Source organism: Muscardinus avellanarius (assembly GCF_963383645.1).
Source record: "Muscardinus avellanarius genome assembly, chromosome: 17".
In the NCBI taxonomy this organism is placed as follows: Eukaryota; Metazoa; Chordata; class Mammalia; order Rodentia; family Gliridae; genus Muscardinus; species Muscardinus avellanarius.
The window spans coordinates 52,574,663-52,593,472 of NC_137803.1; the positions used below are offsets into that span (position 1 = coordinate 52,574,663).

Consider the following 18,810-nt stretch of genomic DNA (forward strand, 5'->3'; position numbering starts at 1 on the left):
AATATGGCTATGCACATATCGCTATACTACCCTGATGATTGCCATTCTAACTGAAGTTAGATGGATTCTCAATGTAGTTTTATTTTTGCATTTCCTTGGTTGCTAAAGATGCTGGACATTTCCCCATATATTTATTGGCTATTTGTATTTCTTCTTTTGATTAGTGTCTATTTAGTTCAATTTCCCATTATTTAATTGGGTTAAAGTTTTTTATATATTCTAGGTAGTAGTCCCTATCAGAAGAGTCTTTATATGACCATATTAGTCTTTATTATTATACTCATATCAATGTACAATAATCTATTAAAGAACTACATAGTAAGAATTTTGTAAAATATGAAATTTAAAAAATTAGAAAAAAACGGAACTTCCGGGAAGATGGCGACGGAGAAAAGCAGGGCTTATGAGCCCCGCTAACAACCAATCTCTATTACTACAAAATCAGCACCTTTCATAGTCAGAAAACACCATCAGCAGATTAGGGGTTTGACCGGTTCAGGGGCCAGCGAGACCAGAACTGGGTCCTCCCATGAGGCAAGGCCGCTGCGTGAGCCAGCGAGGTCCGGATCAGTCCACTGAGTAGCCAGGCCACTACTGGGACCATCAAGAGTGGGATTGGTACTTGCAACACAGCATGCACAGAGAAATATCGCAGAAAATATAAATCAGACGCTTCTCTTAATCAGCAATAACTAGGAGGAAAAGGGCAACAGGAAGAGGTTGAGCTATAGAAAGGGCCCTATAGTGAAGCAACTAATGTGATCAATCAGAGGGTATGTAATACTGGAGGACGGAGCCTCTTTAAAATGCAGGAGGTACATAAACAAATGTATCAAGGTAAATCACCAAAGAAGTGTGGGATGGAGGGAGGGGGAGGGAATGGGACGGGGGCTGGAGGAGGGCTAATTGGATGATGTGTGCTTGTATATCCTCTCAAGTCTTGTACTCCAATGTGATTGATATATGACTACAATGCACCAATTTAAAAAATAAATTAATTAAAAAAAATAAATATTGGCAAGAAAAAAAAATAAAGTGAAACGTAACATTAACCTGAAAAAAAAAAAAAAAAAAAAAGAAAACACCATCAGCAGAGAAACAAAAAATGTAATTACAAGGGACAGAGAAAAAGAGGGCTGGAAAAATGCGACACAGAAAGAATCCAGATCGCATTGCTGTGGCTGGAGCCGTGGCGTGGAGCGGCGGGCGCCATTTTCCCTTGCTGTACCAGACCCCAGAGAGGGGAACTCAGAACGGAGCTCAGAGCCACAGAGGACACACGTCGGCCTCACGCCCGATGACGCGGCAGCAGCGCCTTACTGCCAGCGACAGCGGCAAGTTCATCGAACGGCACCAGACCAACGCACTCAACAGCCCACCAGGCTCCAGAGAGGAGCGGAGGACAGCGAGGCAAGGTGAGCCACTGCAGAACAGCCAGGTGGGATTTGGCAGATTTTTCAGCGCAAGGAGAATCTAAAGCTCCCAGTGGCTGGGCTCAGCACACCCTGCAGGGACTCAGAGTAGAGCGCAAAACCAGAGAAGAAATACGCCAGTTTCACGGCTGAGGGCGTGGCAATGGCGTCATATTGCCACCGGCGAGAGCAGCAGCGAATTCACCAAGTCCACTACAGCTCTATCAGCGCACTCAACAACAGTGAGTCAAATTGCAGCCCCTAGAGAAGAAATCCCAGTACAGCACCCCCAGGGACTTGACCCAGTGGTGGAGTGGTGGTGGCAGAGATATCACACCATAGAAGAACGCCCAATCTGGCACCCCCATGGTCTAAAGCAGCCTCGATTGACTCCCTGGGTCTGAGACTCTGCCATGCAACCTAGTAAAGGAGTAGTGGGGACTGAGATACCACAGACTCGAGATCCAGAGCACCTTAAGTGAAGTCTTAGTGACCCAAGGGAAGAATCCAGAGAAGGCACAAAGTTCTGAAATCATGGGTAAGAGGAATAACAATGGAGCAATGAATGCCCACAACCCCACAACATCAGAACTCGATAAAATAGAAAATCAGAGATTTCTAAAAGATCAAATCAGGAAAATAACTGTAGAAATAATAGAGGTGTTTTGAAAAGAATTCAGAGAGAGCCAGAAAGAGATAAAGGATGCAATTAATGAAGTAAAGGCCTCAATTCTAAGTACAAACAACCGATCAGACAACATGGAAAATAGAATCTTGCTCTTAGACAATGATCACTCCAAAAATGAACGCATAGTTTCTAAATTAAAAAAAAAATCAGACAGCAGGAATCTGACATTGGAGAAATATGGGCCCATTTTAAAGAGCTAACCTAAGAATAATTGGAATAGAGGAGGGAAAAGAAGGTGAAACCAAAGGGATCAACAATCTTTTCAAGGAAATAATAGCAGAAAATTTTCCAAACATAGAGCAAGAGGTTGATACACAGGTCCAGGAAACTTATAGAACTCCCTTTAGACAGGATCGGAGAAGAGGATCCTCACGCCACATAGTTGTCAAAATGACCACTGTGGAAGCCAAGCAGAGAATCTTAAAGACAACAAAAACAAAGGGCCAAGTGACATTCAGAGGCAAACCAATTAGAATCACTCCAGACTTCCCAAACCAAGTCATGAAAGCCAGAAGGGCTTGGAGTAACATATTCCAAACTCTGAAGGAAAACAACTTCCAGCCAAAAGTTTCCTACCCAGCAAAACTTTCTATCAAATTAGATGGGGAAATAAGAAGCTTCAGTGACAAACAGAAACTGAGGGAATTTATGTCTTCAAAACCAGCGCTAGAGAAAATACTCAAAGAGATTAACTACAAAGAAGAATTAGGTAACACACATCAGAACCAGAGAAACAAGATTTTCCATCCAACAGACAACTAAGATTGGTTATCTGTGGAGATTCATTATTTATGTTAGTCTTTTACCTATCTCTAAATTGTATTGTTTGTGTTTATTGCTGCTAATTTTTAGGATTTCTAGTTGGAATACTAATATAACTTCAGATATAGCATTTGGAAATATTTTATCCCATTCTATCAGTAACTTTTAACTCTGTTTACATTGTCTTTGGATATACAATATGCTTTTAATTTTTTAGGGAGTTTGTATACCCTTTTGTTGCCTGTGCCATTGAAATCATATCCAAGAAATCACTGCCAACTTCAATGTTGTGAGGTTTAATGACCCAGATTTTCTTCTAAAAGTTTATAGTCTTAAGGTTTATACTTAGGTCTTTTATCTATTTTGAGTTAATATTTGTATATGGTGTTAGGTAAGGGTCTAATTTTATTCTTTTTTATGTAATTATTATTTTTCAACAATATTTAGTTAAAAGATTATTATTTCCTCCACCAAATGTTCGTGGAAACCTTGTCAAAAATAACTTGACAATATATGGAAGAATTTATTTCTAGGCTTTTATTTAACTCCAATGGTTTATATATCTGCCTCTATAACATTACTACACTGTTTCAATTATTGTAGCTTTATATGGTTTGAAATCAGAAAATATACATCTTCTAGTTTTGTTCTTTTTTGAGATCGTTTTGGGTATCTAGAGTCCATATTCCATATTAGGATAGATTTTTTCTGAAAAATAAATAAATAAATGTATGATAGTTTCACCAAAAAAAAAAAAAAGAAAAAAATATTCTCTGGTAAGAAAGAAAGCAAAATCTTTAAGTCATAAAAAGCTTGGTATCAGACAAATGAAACTGTTATGTGAGATTATCATTGTTAATTTTGGATAAATTGCTATAATACTAGATGTCAACCACTAAGCCAAGCATGGGAAGGAGGGATGGGGAGGGAACGGGGTGGGGATCGGGTAGGGGCTAATTGGGCAATGTGTGCATGTATGTCTACAAAAGTTTTTTTAAATCCCATTATGATGTATGAATACAGTGCACCAATAAAAAAATAAATTAAAAAAAATTACAAGACAAAATTGTTCTCTAGAAAGACTTATACTTTAATTTCCTGGATAATATCAATATTACTTGTGGTTTATAATCCTATATTCTATGCTAAAGAACAATATTTAGAGCTAACATCTAATTTTTAAATTTTTATTTAAGTTGACAAATAAGAATTGTATAAATTTATGGGTATTGTGATTTTTTATGTTTACATTATAGAATGATTATATCAAGCTAATTAACAAATTCATCACTTCACAAACTTATTTTATGAGGTAATACCATTTAAATTTACTTTTCATGCCAGGTGTGGTGATGCACACCTGTAACCCTGGTACTTGGGAGGCTGAGACAGGAGGATGGCAGGTTTGAGGACAGCCTCTGCAAGTAGTGAGACTCAACCTAGTGAGACCCTATTTCCTAATCAGAAAAAAATCTGGCTGGGGTGTAGCTTGAAGGTAGCATGCCTCTGGGTTCAATACTCAGTACCACACACACACTCCAAAATTACTTTTCTAGGAATTTCAAAATATACAATGTAAGCTATCATGGTGGCGCATGCATACAATCCCAACATTTGAGAGGCTGAGACAGGAGGATCGAAGTTTGCAGACAGCTTCAGCTACTTAGTGAGGTCCTTTGCAACTCAGTGAAACCCTGTTTCAAAACAAAGAATAAAAAATAGGACTAGGATGCCAGGAGTGGTGGCACACGCTTGTAATCCCTGCGCTTGGGAGGCAGAGACAGGAGGATCGCGCAGGTTCGAAGCCAGCCTTGCTGGCTTAAGAGACCCTGTTTCAAAAAATAAAAAAGTATACAATAGGTCTGGGAGTGTAGCCCAGAGGTAGAAGGGCTTCCAGGAACCCCAGTACCACCAAAAAGAAAAAAGAGGACTGAGGATCTAGCTTGAAGGTAGAATGCCCCTGGGTTCCATTCCCAGTACTATATATATATATATAAACATCTTACATTGACTTACTTGTTCTAGTCACCCTTCTATGCAGTGCTTTAATATCTAATTTTGAATCTCTTCCTGCAATTTTACCCTTACTCTGGAAAAAGAGTAAGCTAAAATCATATGAGAAAGCCTTACAAATTAATGGAGTGTGAAATCTATCTGACCTAGCTTTAACTAATCACATCACAGCCTGCTTTTCTATTAGTCATAAAAATTCAACCTGCAACATGAATGAGTCACGAGAAGAAACTAGTTTCCAGGCAGTGTCAATATAAAAGTAGCCAAGATCATGGGGGTGGGGTGGAGGGCAACCCCAACTCCAACTCCAAACTAGCTCTAACTAGAAGCACCCACTTTAAATAAATAAGTGCTAGCTTTGTCCTTGTTTGTCATAGAAGGGGTGAGGGGGACTCCTATGTCCTAACCAAGTTTATTCTTTAAAACATTAGGTCTCAGCTAGGCATGGTTGGACATGCCCATAAGCCCAATAGTTGGGAGGCTGAGACAAGAGGATCATAGGTTCACAGCCTCAGCAACTTAGCAAGACCCTCTACAACTGAGTGAGACCCTGTTTCACAAAACACACAAACAACAACAGAAACAGGGCTGGGGTATAGCTCAGAGGTAGAATGCCCCCGGGTTAAATCCCTAGAACACCCCCCCACACACACATATACACAAACAGAAATAACATACACAAAAATACAGCACAATGCCCAGAAAATAAGTAGGTATTTAATAAATAGAGCTATTACTTTAAATGAAGGAGTAGGCTAAATGATCTCTTTCTCTCTTGGTACTGGGGGACAAACACACAGCATTCTACCTCTAAGCTATACCACCAGCCCTTTAAAAATTTTTTTTTGTTTTAAAACAGGGTCTCAGTAGGTTGCAGGGTAAGGCTAGGTTCATTGCTAAGGCTAACCTTGAACTTGCAATCCTCCTGTGTCAGCCTCCCAAGTATTGGGATTACAGGTGTATGCCACCATACCTGGTTGATATAAGGTTTCTTCAACACATTTTTATGAAGCCACAAATTTGAAGTCCAGTATTTAAAACTATAACAACAAATTTACAAGTAGAGGGCAGAAAAGACACTGACTTAATGGTTTCAGTTAACTGAAAACTCAATAGTCATCAACATAAAATTACACACACACACACACACACACACACACACACACACACACACACACACACGTAGATACAGAAAAAGAGAAGTGACAGTATTGCTGCGTTGGTCAGACTATATACCCAGACCACTGAATTCTTAAGATACTAAAAAATTTTTAAAAAATCATACTTTGAGGAGTCTTGAAGTCATGGCACAAAAGGAAATATTAAAGGACAGAGAATATTTACTCTAGAGAAGATACATCAGGAGAGCCAAAGCAGCTGTCATCATGTATCAAAAGGGACATGAAATAAAAGATGTTTTAGATTGTCTCAGAAGAGAAAATCAGAATCAACAAATATAATCTGTAAGTAGGGTGATTCTAAGCAAGACTGGGGATATATTTCTAATAATTTCATCTTGCTATAATTAAACAGGCTTGGCAAACAGTAAACAGTAATTTGTTAAAGAAGTTGTATAAGCAATTTTGGAGACAAGGGTTAAGTGAAACAAATTCTACAGTTCTTTGAAGTATAATGTAAACTTTCACTGACCTATAACATCTATTTTCTAATACAAGGAAAATCATGACTGCAATACTTTGGTAAATTATTTTCTCTCCATGACTGGCAGAGATTGACTCTCTTTTATTTTTTAACTTTATAATGGCAAGTTTTTATTGAATGATTTCTCATTTAATAACTACTCTACCATATAAGGCATGTATAACATAAAAGCCAACTCAGGAAAGGCTGAGGATGTAGCTTAGATGAAAAGTACTTGCCTGGCACACTTGACGTCCCAGTTTGCTCCCTAGTACTGGATGGGTGGATAGTGGGGGAGAAACACTCAGCTCAATAGAGTTAAAATTATTGCACTTAACAAGCAGATGTGTAAGTCAATATTTTTTTTCTAAAGTTCAGGGGAATTTCAGACATTGGTAGCATAATATTACAGTAATTTAAGTAGTCAGAGGAAATTAAATTGCCTTTACAAGATGATACTTGCTTTTTTTTTTAACTGCCAAATAAAAGGAAATTGTTTGAAGAGAGTGAATTACAAAAGAATCTGGCTCATGAGAACCATGGTGATCTCAAATTTCATAAAAGAACTGAAACATACAATAGATTACTTCCTAAGCATGTCCTAAATAAAGTATACACTCCCCAAGCTTGTCTATATAGTTACTTTAATATAACCTTTACCTCTTTCCTAAAATTATCAATGTGCTTCAACAGGAAAAATGTGTATAATTAAGAACACCAAAAATAAGTCCTAAACTAATTAGAATTCATACTTCTATCAAGCAAATGACAATTTAGTTTCAATATGCTTTCTACACCTTGATTTTTGATGCAATCACCTATTTAATTTTGTACTGACCTCTATATACTTTGTATCTTATCATTGCTATTGTAAATATCAGGGTTGATGTGTTCAAAATACCATAAGCTATGTGTGTTAAATCACTTCACATAACATAAATATAGCTCAACAATCACTTATCTGGAAATCTCTGGAATCAGATAGCACGCACAATTCAGATTTTTCAAAATGAAAAGTAAGAGAGCATATATAGGTTATTACATAACACTTCCAGCAGAGTCTGCAGCATCATCCTATAATCAAATATATTGATATTTTCATAGCAAAACATACAAATATTCACATGAAATGAGATAAAAACTACAAATAATGTCCTAGCAATTGAGATAATGCAGATTTCAATAACACTTAAAAAAAAACTTTTTGGGTTTTGGAATCATAGAGAAAAGACTACGGGTCTATGTCTTGGTGCCTTTTCATTATAGAGCATGAGTGAAATTAGAATTGGCATTTTTATATACATGTTTCATAGCTTCAGTTGATTCCATGGCTTCCTTTTCTTACCTATTATCTCTCCTCAAAATTCCCTTTGCATACTATTCAGTGGACTGATCATGAGGGAGGAATAGCAAAATTTTACTGGACATTCATTACCTAAAAGTCCATTGATAATGTTAATTCCACTTGTGAAACATGTTTGTACACAGATAATTATTCCAAGCCAAATAACATGTTATATCTGCATAGTTAACCAAAGATTTTATAGATGCCTACTCACATGCACCAAGATCTTTAATCCCCTATAACATCATCAGGACTATCTGAAACCCTACATTAAAAAAAAAATACTACAGGAGCAGAGCATCTTGGTATTCTTAAGTTCAAGGCCAGCCTGGGCAACAGAGAAATATCTCAAAGATAAGTAAAATAAGTAAAAAATTACTATATAATTAATCTTTATGTAAATAGGAACTAAAAGCTAGCCCTATCTCTCCCCTGCATAAATCAGACCATATCAGAAAAATATTTATTTACCTCTAAGCTAGACCCCCAGCCCGATTGTTTTCTTATTCTTTTATTTTTTGAAACAGGGTCTCACTAAGTTGCAAAGGGCCTTACTAAAGAGCTGAGGCTGGCTACAAACCTCTATCTTCCGGTCTCAGGCTCCGGAACGATACTGGGATTACAAGCATGTGCTACCACATCCAGCTTACTTTTTTTTTTTTTTTTTTTTGAGAGAGTTTCATGAGAAGGAAGAAGCTTTTAAATCAGAAGACATGGATCTGAATGATTGTCTTGTTATAGCTAACTATGAAGTCACAGGCAAGTTACTTGAGTTTGTGAGCTTTGGTTCCCCTATTTGTGAAGGAGGAGCTTTGGTTCCCCTATTTGTGAAGGAGGGATAATAAAACTACTCTGCATAACCAGAGTAAAGATAAGAAATAATAAAAACATAGAAGAGCAACTAGCACATAGGATATTATTTTAATTCTTAAGAGAAGTAGGGGATAGAAGATAAAAACAAAGAAGAAAGAAATTCTACAGGCCAAAGAATTCTTTAAGAGGAAATATGTATTCAGTTTGCTTTATGAAGCTTCTGGTACAGGGATGGAAGAAAGGTGACAAAACTCAAATATATATTTATTTAAAATGTAAGTATTTTAATAATTTCCCTGTTATTTATAGTAAACCATTATAAAACTAAAATACATTAATTGAAATGTTAATACTTCCTCTCGATACTCACACACTAACTTGAGATGAATACACCCTTAATGAGTAAAACACAAGAGTGATTTTTCTTTGTATTTTTGTGAAAATTTCCCAATTCTTAAAAATGCAATCTATAACTCTTAAGATATTTTAAATTTATATAGCTAAATAAGAGAAAGAAAGAAAAGTTGGAGCAAAATATTTTCTGTTGCAATTTAGAAAAAATACTTACTCTATTTTCTGCTGCAGTTGTTCAGAAAGCTTTTTATTTTCTTCCTGAAGAGTATTCTTTTCATTCACTTAAAAATAATGTGAAAAAGGCATAAAATATAGTTATATTAATATTCATGTCAGGCTTTTAAAATGTCAACATTTATGAAGAAATTAGAATTTCTAATTTTAAGTCATAATATTACTCAAGGTAAATGCTACTGTGCAAAACTAATTGGTTACTGGGTGGTATTTACTACTTCTTATATTGTGTCATTTCTATGTAATTAATTAGCTGATAATTTTACATAATACTTGTAGCAAAAGAGTACCTTATATATTAGGAAGCATAGTCTATTCACACTGAGGACAAGAAAGACTCATCTGGTTACTCAGTCCTACTTATTTTAAATAACATTTCTGGAAGCTACTTATCTTTAAATAAATTTGATCATAAAATAACACTGCCAGGTGTGGTTGTGCATGCCTCTAATCCCAGGTATTTAGGAAGCTGAGGCAGGAAGATTTTAAGTTTGAGTCCAGCCTGGGCAATTTAGAAAGCCTGTTTAAAAATAAAAAGGGCTAGGAGTGTAGAGTGCTTGCCTAGCATGCTGAAGATGTGTGTTTGAATTTACCTCCACTACATCTTCCCATTTATCTTAATTTAATTTATATAGCAGAAATCCAATTTGGGGCTATAATTTCCACTGGTGTTGGAACAAAATTTTTTCCATGGCCTTTTGTATATATCACTGGTTAAACATGGATTTCACTAGGAATAACATATTCAAGACATCAAAAACAATTCAAATCAGGTGTGGTGGCACACATTATAATCCCAGTATTTGGGAGGTTGAGACAGGAGGATCACAGGTTCAGAGCCAGCCTCAGCTATTTAGTGAGGCCCTCCACAACTCAATGAGACCCTGTTTTCAAATAAGGAATAAATAATAGGGCTGGGCCAAACTAGGGAGTATTAGGGATACCAAAGGGGCTCCAGACAATGGAGGAGAAACCTCACCAAAGCTAGAATAAAAGGATGGGAGAGGAAGAAGGCTGAGGTTGATTAATGAAGCAGTTACATCCAAATTTGTGTAAAAATATAAATATAGCATGGTTAACCTGGACACTCATTGTTGGGAGAGGGGAAGAGGAAGTGTGTCGGGGGGAGAGGGTACCAAGCACAGTCTGAATATATGCCATTTTCAATATGTTCCACATAAAAATTAAAAATAAAAAAAAATAGGGCTGGGGATATAGCTCAGAGGCAGAATGCCTGAAAAACAAACAAACAAAAACAACAACAACAACAAAAAACACTTCTACCAATGAAGGCTGATCATAATCTGTTCTAAAAAAAATTGTTAAGACTTCTGGGAAGATGGCGACTGAGGTAAGCAACACATATCAGTCCTGCTAATACTTGATCTCCATTGCCTTAAATACATTGTTCTTACAAAAACCAGAAAACACTACAACTTAAAAAAAAAAAAAAAAAGGTGACAGGAAAAAAAAAGGACTAGAAGACTGATCAAAGAACAGAAAAGAAACTAACCCGCCTCATGGCCACAGGCACCACAACAGCACCATCTTGCCTCACTGCACCCGACTCCAGAGACAAATGGAAAAACAATCAAGGACCTGAAGAAAGTGGCTACAGATCATCGGAACTGTAAGCCATCAGTTCTTCTGTGCAAACACTGGCTACAAGTTCCAGCAGTGGCGGCAGAGCTCACCATGTCCTCCAGAGATCCAGAGTGGCACTAATAACACCAGAAAAGAAACCTGCCTGCCTTGCAGCCATGGGCACCGAGGAAGCACCATATTGTCTCACTGTACCCAACTCCAGAGAAAACAGGAAAACAATCAAAGACCTGAAGTAAGCAGCTATAGATTATTGGAATTATAAGTCATCAGTTCTTCCTGTGTAAACACCGACTACAACTTGCAGCAGTGACGACTAAGCTCACCATGCCCTCCAGAGATCCAGACTAGTGCTCAGCAATTCTGCTCAATCCCCGTCAGTAAGTGAACTGCCATCCCTGTGGTAGCATGTCCAGAGCGGTGCCCCCATGGACTTGAGCAGCCACAATCAACGCTCTGGGTATGAGAGTTTGCAGTTCAACCTGGTGAAGGTGGAAGACATAGCAGAGTCTCAGAGAGACTCAGGCTCTGCATCAGTAGAAAGTCAGGTGAAAGGGGGAGACCTATACTCAACACTAGATCCAAATAGTAGGATCTCCGGGATTACCACAGACCACCCAATGAAAGTGAACAGGGAGAAGTTAGACCAGACTAGTCCTAGGTGTGCAGAAAAGAGACTCTTAAATAGAGTTTGGTCTCAGAGGCATCTGCCACCTACAGAGGCAGGGAGAGACAGAGACTCCACATCTGTGGAAAGCCTGGAGAACTATCTACACTTAACACCAGATCCAGCCCCATTGATACCTGCCATCTGCATAGACTGAGAAAGACTCAGATAATCAGGCTTCAGCAGAAAAGGTGCTGGTGGCACTTGGTGTCTGCACAGAGAAAGACTGCAGAGGCCAAGTCAGCTGAATATTCATGTATTTGTAGGGTTAAATCATTTTGCTTTGCGTGTGTGTGTGTGTGTGTGTGTGTGTGTGTGTGTGTGTATGCTTGTTTGATTGCTCTATTCCCAACACCTCTCCCAAGCTTCTTCCCTTGAACAAACTTACTTTCTTCTCTTCATCTCTTCTCATTTTTTTTCACTCTTCTTTGTCTTATATTAAATCCACTTCATACCACTATACTAAAAATTCTACATTGTTACTAGAATACTATTAAATATTCACCATCTCTAATCTCTACTATATACTACCTTACCAAACTCATACTCTCTTTCTATTTGATTCTATCTGTGGCTTTATCCTATTTCTGCATTTACGACTTCACTTCCCTCCTCATTCATCCTTCACTGTTGAATACAACTTGCCCTTGGATATAGAGACTGAGAGAAACCTACCAAAAGCAACAGATACAAGCTACTGAAATCACAGGAAGGAGGAATAACAAGGAAGCAATGAGCTCCCACAACACCACAATAACAGAACCTGACAACACAGAATTGCAGAGATCTCCAGAAGGTCAAATCAGGAATGTAACTGTAGAAATAATACAGGACTTTCAAAAGGAATTTAGAGAGAGGGTCTGAAAGAAATAAAGGACACAATTATTGAAGTGAAGGCATCAATTCAAACTGTAAACAACTGATTAGACCACATGGAGAATATAATCTCACTCTTAGAAGATGATCATTCCAAAAACGAATGCATAGTATATAACTTAGAAAAAAAGGATTCGACAACATGAATTGAACATTGAAGAAATATGGGCCCATTTTAAAAGAGCTAACCTAAGAATAGTTGGCATAGAAGAGGGAATAGAAGGTGACACCAGGGGATCAACAATCTTTAGAAAGAAGTAATATCAGAAAATTTCCAAACATAGAACAAGAGGTCGATACACAGATACAGGAAACTTATAGAACCCCCTTTAGACAAGATCAGAAAAGAGGTTCACCACACCACATAATAGTCAAACTGACCAATGTAGAAGCCAAGGAGAAAATCTTAAGAGCAACAAAAACAAAAGACCAAGTAACATTGAGAGGCAAACCAATTAGAATTACTCCTGACTTACCAAACCAAGTCATGAAAGCCAGAAGGGCCTGTAATATCATATTTCAAACTCTGAAAAAAAAAATTGTAGCCCCAAATTTTCTACCCAGAAGAACTATCTCTCAAATTAGACAGGGAAATAAAAATCTTCCAAGACAAACAGAAGCTGAAGGAATTTATGTCATCCAAACCAGCACTAGAGAAAATACTCAAAAAGATTAACTGCAAAAAAGAAATAATACATGTCAGAACCAGAGAAACAAAAATTTCCACCCAGTAAACAACTAAGCAAAGAACAAACACTACCTCAAACAGAAGTTAAATCTCAATATGTTAGGTATTAAAAACTATCTCTCAATAATCACACTGAACATGAATGGCCTCAATTCCCCAATAAAAAGATATAAGGTGGTAAAATGGATTAAAAACCAGAATCCATCTATCTGTTTCCTGCAAGAAACACACCTTACAAGTAAAGATAGTCACAAACTAAAGGTAAAGGGCTGGAGCAAGGTAATCCATGCCAACGGAACTCAAAGACAAGCAGGAGTAGCAACTATGATATCAGACAAGTTAGAGTTCAAGCCCAAGCTTATTAGAAGAGACAAAGAAGGTCTTTTTTTTTTTTTTTTTTTTTTTACTGGTAAAAGAAACAATATAGCAAGAGGAAATAGCAATAGTCAACAATTATGCTCCAAACACAGGTACAGCTACTTTCATAAAACAAACTCTTTGAGACATGAAATCATATGAAAGTCCCAATACAATAATACTAGAAGACTTTAACACCGCTCTCACACCATTAGACCAGTCTTTTAAACAAAAGGCAGTAAAGATGTCTCAGACTTAAAGAACACCATTAACCAAATGGACCTATTAGACACATATAGAATATTCCACCCAACTACAGCAGAGTTCCCATTTTTTCAGTTGCTCATGGAACCTTCTCCAAAACAGATCATATCTTGGGTCACAAAGTGAGCACTAGCAAATTCAAAAAAATGTGATATACTTCCCTTTGTCTTTTCAGACCATAATGGAATGAAACTAGAAACCAACTATAAGAAGGCCCAGATAAATCACATAAACATGTGGAGACACTGCTGAATGAAGAATGGGTCATAGAAGACATAAGAGGTGAAATCAAGAAATTTCTAGAAACAAACGAAAATAGAGATACAACATATCAAAACCTCTGGGACACTTTGAAGGCAGTATTAAGAGGAAAATTCATAGCACTGAGTGCCCACATAAGAAAAACAGAAAACCACCAAATAATAAACCTAATGAAATACCTCAAAGCCCTTGAAAAATAGGAACAGTCTAACCCTAAAGCCAGTGGAAGGCAGGGAATTATTAAAATCAGAGCAGAAATCAACCAAGTAGAGAATTAAAAAAAAATACAGAAAATCAACAAAAGCAAAAGCTGGTTTCTAAAAAAAAGTAACAAGATAGACAAACTACTACCCAACTTAGCAAAAAAGGGAGAGAATCAACTCAAATTATGAAGATAAGAGATGAAAAAGGAGATATTACCACTGACAGTGTAGAAATCCAGAGGATTATCAGAAACTACTTTGAAAAACTAAACTCCAACAAACTGGAAAATCTGAAAAAAATTGGCAACTTTCTAGATATATACAACTCTCCTAAACCAGGTCAAGAAGATATAGAAAATTTAAGCCAACCAATAACAATCAAAAAGATTGAAATAGCAATAAAGAGCTTACCATCAAAGAAAAGCCCAGGACCAAATGGTTTCCCAGTGAATTTTATCGAACCTTTATAGAAGAGTTAATTCTGATACTCCTCAATCTATTTTGTGAAACAGAAAGAAACAGGATTCTCCCAAATACATTTTATGAAACCAACATCATGTTAATACCAAAAACCAAATAAAGACAGAAATAAAACTACAGACCCATATCATTGATGAAGTTGGATACAAAACTGATAAACAAAATACTAGCAACATGCATTCAAAAACCACATCAAGAAAATCATACACCATGACCAAGTAGGGTTCATCCCAGGGACACAAGGCTAGTTCAATATAAAAAAATCAATCCATGTAATTCATCACATAAACAGAACCAAAGACAAAAATCTCATGATCATTTCAATAGATGCTGAAAAAGCATTTGATAAAATCCAACATCCATTTATGCTAAAAACACTGCAGAGAATCAGAATAGAAGGAACATACCTCAACATCATAAAGGCAATCTACAATAGGCCCACAGCCAACATCATATTAAATGGGGAAAAACTGAGAAAATTCTCCCTAAAAACAACAATAAGACAAGGATGTCTATTATCACTTCTTTTCAATATAGTACTTGAGAGTCTAGTCAGGGCAATAAGGCAAGAAAAGAAAATTAAAGGATTATAAATAGGAAAAGAAATAAAACTTTCACTATTTGCAGATGACATGATACTATACTTAGAAGATTCAACAAACTCAACCAAAAGGCTTATAGAACTTATCAACAAATTCAGCATGGTGTCTGGATTTAAAATCAATCTTAAAAAATTGGAAGCTTTTCTGTATACCAAACATAAATCCCTAAGAAAGAAATCTAGAAAACACTTCCACTTAGGATATCCCACAAAAAATAAAATGTTTAGGAATAAACTTAACTGAGGAGGTAAAAGACCTCTACAAAGAAAATTATAAAATATTGAAAAAAGAAATCGAAGAAGACCGTAGAAGATGGAAACATCTTCCATGTTTATGAATAGGGAGAATAAATATCATTAAAATGACCATACTTCCAAAAGTGATCTACAGATTCAACATAATACCCATTAAATTACCAAGGTCATTTCTTACAGATATAGAAAAACCAGAACTTAAATTCATTTCAAACAAACAAAACTGAGAATAGTCAAAGTAGTTCTCAGCAACAAAAAACATGCAGGAGGAATCACAATACCTGACTTTATATTACAAGGCCATAGTAATAAAAACAGGATGGTACTGGCACAAAAACAGATACATAGACCAATGGAGCAGAAGAGAAGACTCAGAAACAAATCTGTTCACTTATAGCCAACTGATTTTTGACAAAGGGGCCAAAAACATACACTGGAAAAAGATAGCCAGTTCAACAAATGGTGCTGGCAGAACTGGTTAACCATATGCAGAAAAATGAAAATTAATCCTGCTTTCTCACCCTGCACAAAAGTCAATTCAAGATGGATCAAAGATTTGGAAATGAGACCAGAGACCTTGAGGCTCCTTGAAAAGGACATAGGTCCAACACTGCAACAGAGACACACAGATATAAACTTTCTCAACAAGACTCCAAAGGCACAAGAAACTAAAAGGTCAATCAGTATGTGGAATTGCATGAAATTGAAGAGCTTCTGTACAGCAAATGAAACTATCAAGAACCTCAATCGAGAGCCAACAGAATGGGAGATTTTTGCCAATAAATGTATGAAAAAACACTCAAGATCATTAGCAATCAGAAATGCAATTCAAAAATACCCTGATTTCACCTAACTACAACTAGAATGGCAATCATTCAAAACACAAACAACGACAAATGCTTGTGAGGATATGGAAAAGTGGGAAATCTACTATATTGCTGCTGGGACTGCAAATTAGTGCAACCATTTTGTAAAACTGTATGGAGGATCCTCAGAAAAATGGGAACAAATTTATGATATGATCCAGCAATACCACAAATGGGTATCTACCCAAAAGATAGGAAAACAAACTACCAAACTAATGCATGTGTATCTAGGTTCATATTTGTACAATTCACAACTGCCAAACTATGGTACCAGCCAAGATGTCCATCAACAATGAATGGATTACAAAATTATGGGATATGTACACAATGGAATTTTATTCAGCCATAAAGAAAAACACAATGTCATTTACAGGGAAATTGACGGAACTGGAGAACATTATGGTAAGTGAAATTAGTCAGTTACAAAAAATAAGAAATTGGATGTTCTCCCTAATATGGAAAGCTAGGAAGAAAATGGAGGGAGGGGAGGGAGTGGGAGGGAACTGGGTAAGGGCTAATTGGGCGATGTCTATATGTATGCCTCCACCATTTTGTACTCCATTAAGATGTATGATTACAATGCACCAATAAAAAGTTAAAAAAAATTGTTAATAATTTGGTGATTGGGGTCGAGATGCAGCTCAGTAGTAAAGTGCCTACTTTATAGGTGTGGAACTCTGGGTTCGATCCCCGGTTCCAAAAAGAAAAAGAAAAAAAAAAAAGAACCTCTTTAAAAAAAATTTGGTAATTTATAAATCTAAACATTTTATTACACTGAATAAATATAAATTTTTGAACTATCTATGATATGTAAGCTTACTAAACTATCTTCTAGGAAAAATTAAAAACAAAATCCAAAAACAAAGCTATGGATAGCTATGGACCTAAAGTATAGTTTAATAAGAGACACATGGTGCTATATAAAGAGGTTTTTATACAACTGAAAGGACAACAGCATTAGAGATGTACAAAGTGCTAAGAAATTTCTATGGAAAAAAAGGTTACTTTGCACCCTTGAGAAGATAAGAAAATAATTTATCAAAGTAAGGATAATTGGCAGGTGTGGTGATGCATGCCTGTAATCCCAGTACTTGGGAGGCTAAGATAGGAGAATCACAAGTTCAAGGCCAGCCTCAGCAACTTAGTGAAAGATCCTGTTTCAAAAGAGCTGGGGTTGTAACTCAGAGGTAGAATGTCCTGGGTTCAAATCCTACAGTAAAAATAAATAAAAATAAAAAACCCCCAAACAAAAGTAAGGATAACTAAGCTGGATAGAAGACTATTCCACGCAGAGAATTAGCAGAACAAAGAAAGTATTATGGTGTTGGATCTGGAATGTCCCCCAAGGCTTGGTCCCTTATGTAGCTTTGTTCCTGGGTTTGGGAAGGTGACTGGATCATGAAGGCTCTGACTGTGTTAGTGGCTTAATACCTGATGGCATTACTGGGAGGTGGTGGAAACTGTGAAGGTAGGGCCCAGTTGGGGGTATGTCCTTGGGGGTTGTCTGAATCATATCCACCCCTGGCCCCTTTCTACGTCCTGGCTATCAGGAGCTGAGCAGCTTTTCTTTGCCATAGCCTTCTGCCATGATGTTCTGCCTCATCTGAGGCCCAAAGCCACAAACCATGTACTGCAACCGCTGAAGTTGTGACCCAAAATAAATCTTTTCTTTTTACTGTTGATTCTTTTCAGGTATTTTGGTCACAACGACATAAAGCTGACTAATAAGAAAGATTTGGTATATTAATGGAGGACTTATTTGGTTCCAGGATAAGAAATCATGACTTTTCTTAAAGACTATCAAGTAATATTTTTCAGATAAATAATGTGTAAGTTGATTTGTTGCTACATATGGTATATACAGAAGTGAGAGAAAGTACTGACAAGACAATAAGTCAAGTGATCATTAAAAGATATGAGTATCTATACCAACATGGGAGGTGCAGAAATAGGAAGTAAGGACAGGTAGAATTGTTACAGATAAAGATTCAGTAGTATTTAATAACTCTCTAAATTCAAATGAAATGATAAAACTACTCTAAAAATATGTCCACTGCAGAACTGAAAAGCCAGAAAGGGTAACACCAGCAGATTAGAACTATGAAAAATTCCTGATTTAAAAACAGCCTCAGACCGATGGTAAAATCCAACAAAAGGGGACTTTAAAAGAAAATGAGTTCTCAGGGCAGAACCTCATAGCAATTCCAATGTCAGAGGCAGCAAGGCCGGAGAAATTGCTGAATAGGTTAAGTATAGGGTGGCAAATAGCTGCCCTGAAGGCAAAGTCAAGAGGTTAAATCTCCAGAAGTTTTGACTTAGCAGGTTCCATAAATACTGAGACAAGAAAATCAGAATAGTATTCCAAAGTAACTTATAGTAACAGAGAAGGCACCCTCATACTCAGAAGAAAAATTATTCAGATAGCCTA

The 18,810-nt window shown here is 36.7% G+C and overlaps 1 protein-coding gene across 2 annotated transcripts in view; it reads right to left on the reverse strand.

Annotated features, from left to right (window-relative positions):
- Positions 1–18,810, reverse strand: part of RBBP8 (RB binding protein 8, endonuclease) — a gene marked incomplete at both ends in the record, with an annotated part of 100,013 nt that overhangs the window by 45,311 nt on the left and 35,892 nt on the right. For both annotated transcript variants that reach the window (XM_080714418.1, XM_080714417.1), the window contains one exon: positions 9,243–9,309. In XM_080714418.1, coding sequence (XP_080570544.1) covers positions 9,243–9,309 — 67 coding nt within the window. The remainder of the gene's footprint in view (positions 1–9,242; positions 9,310–18,810) is intronic.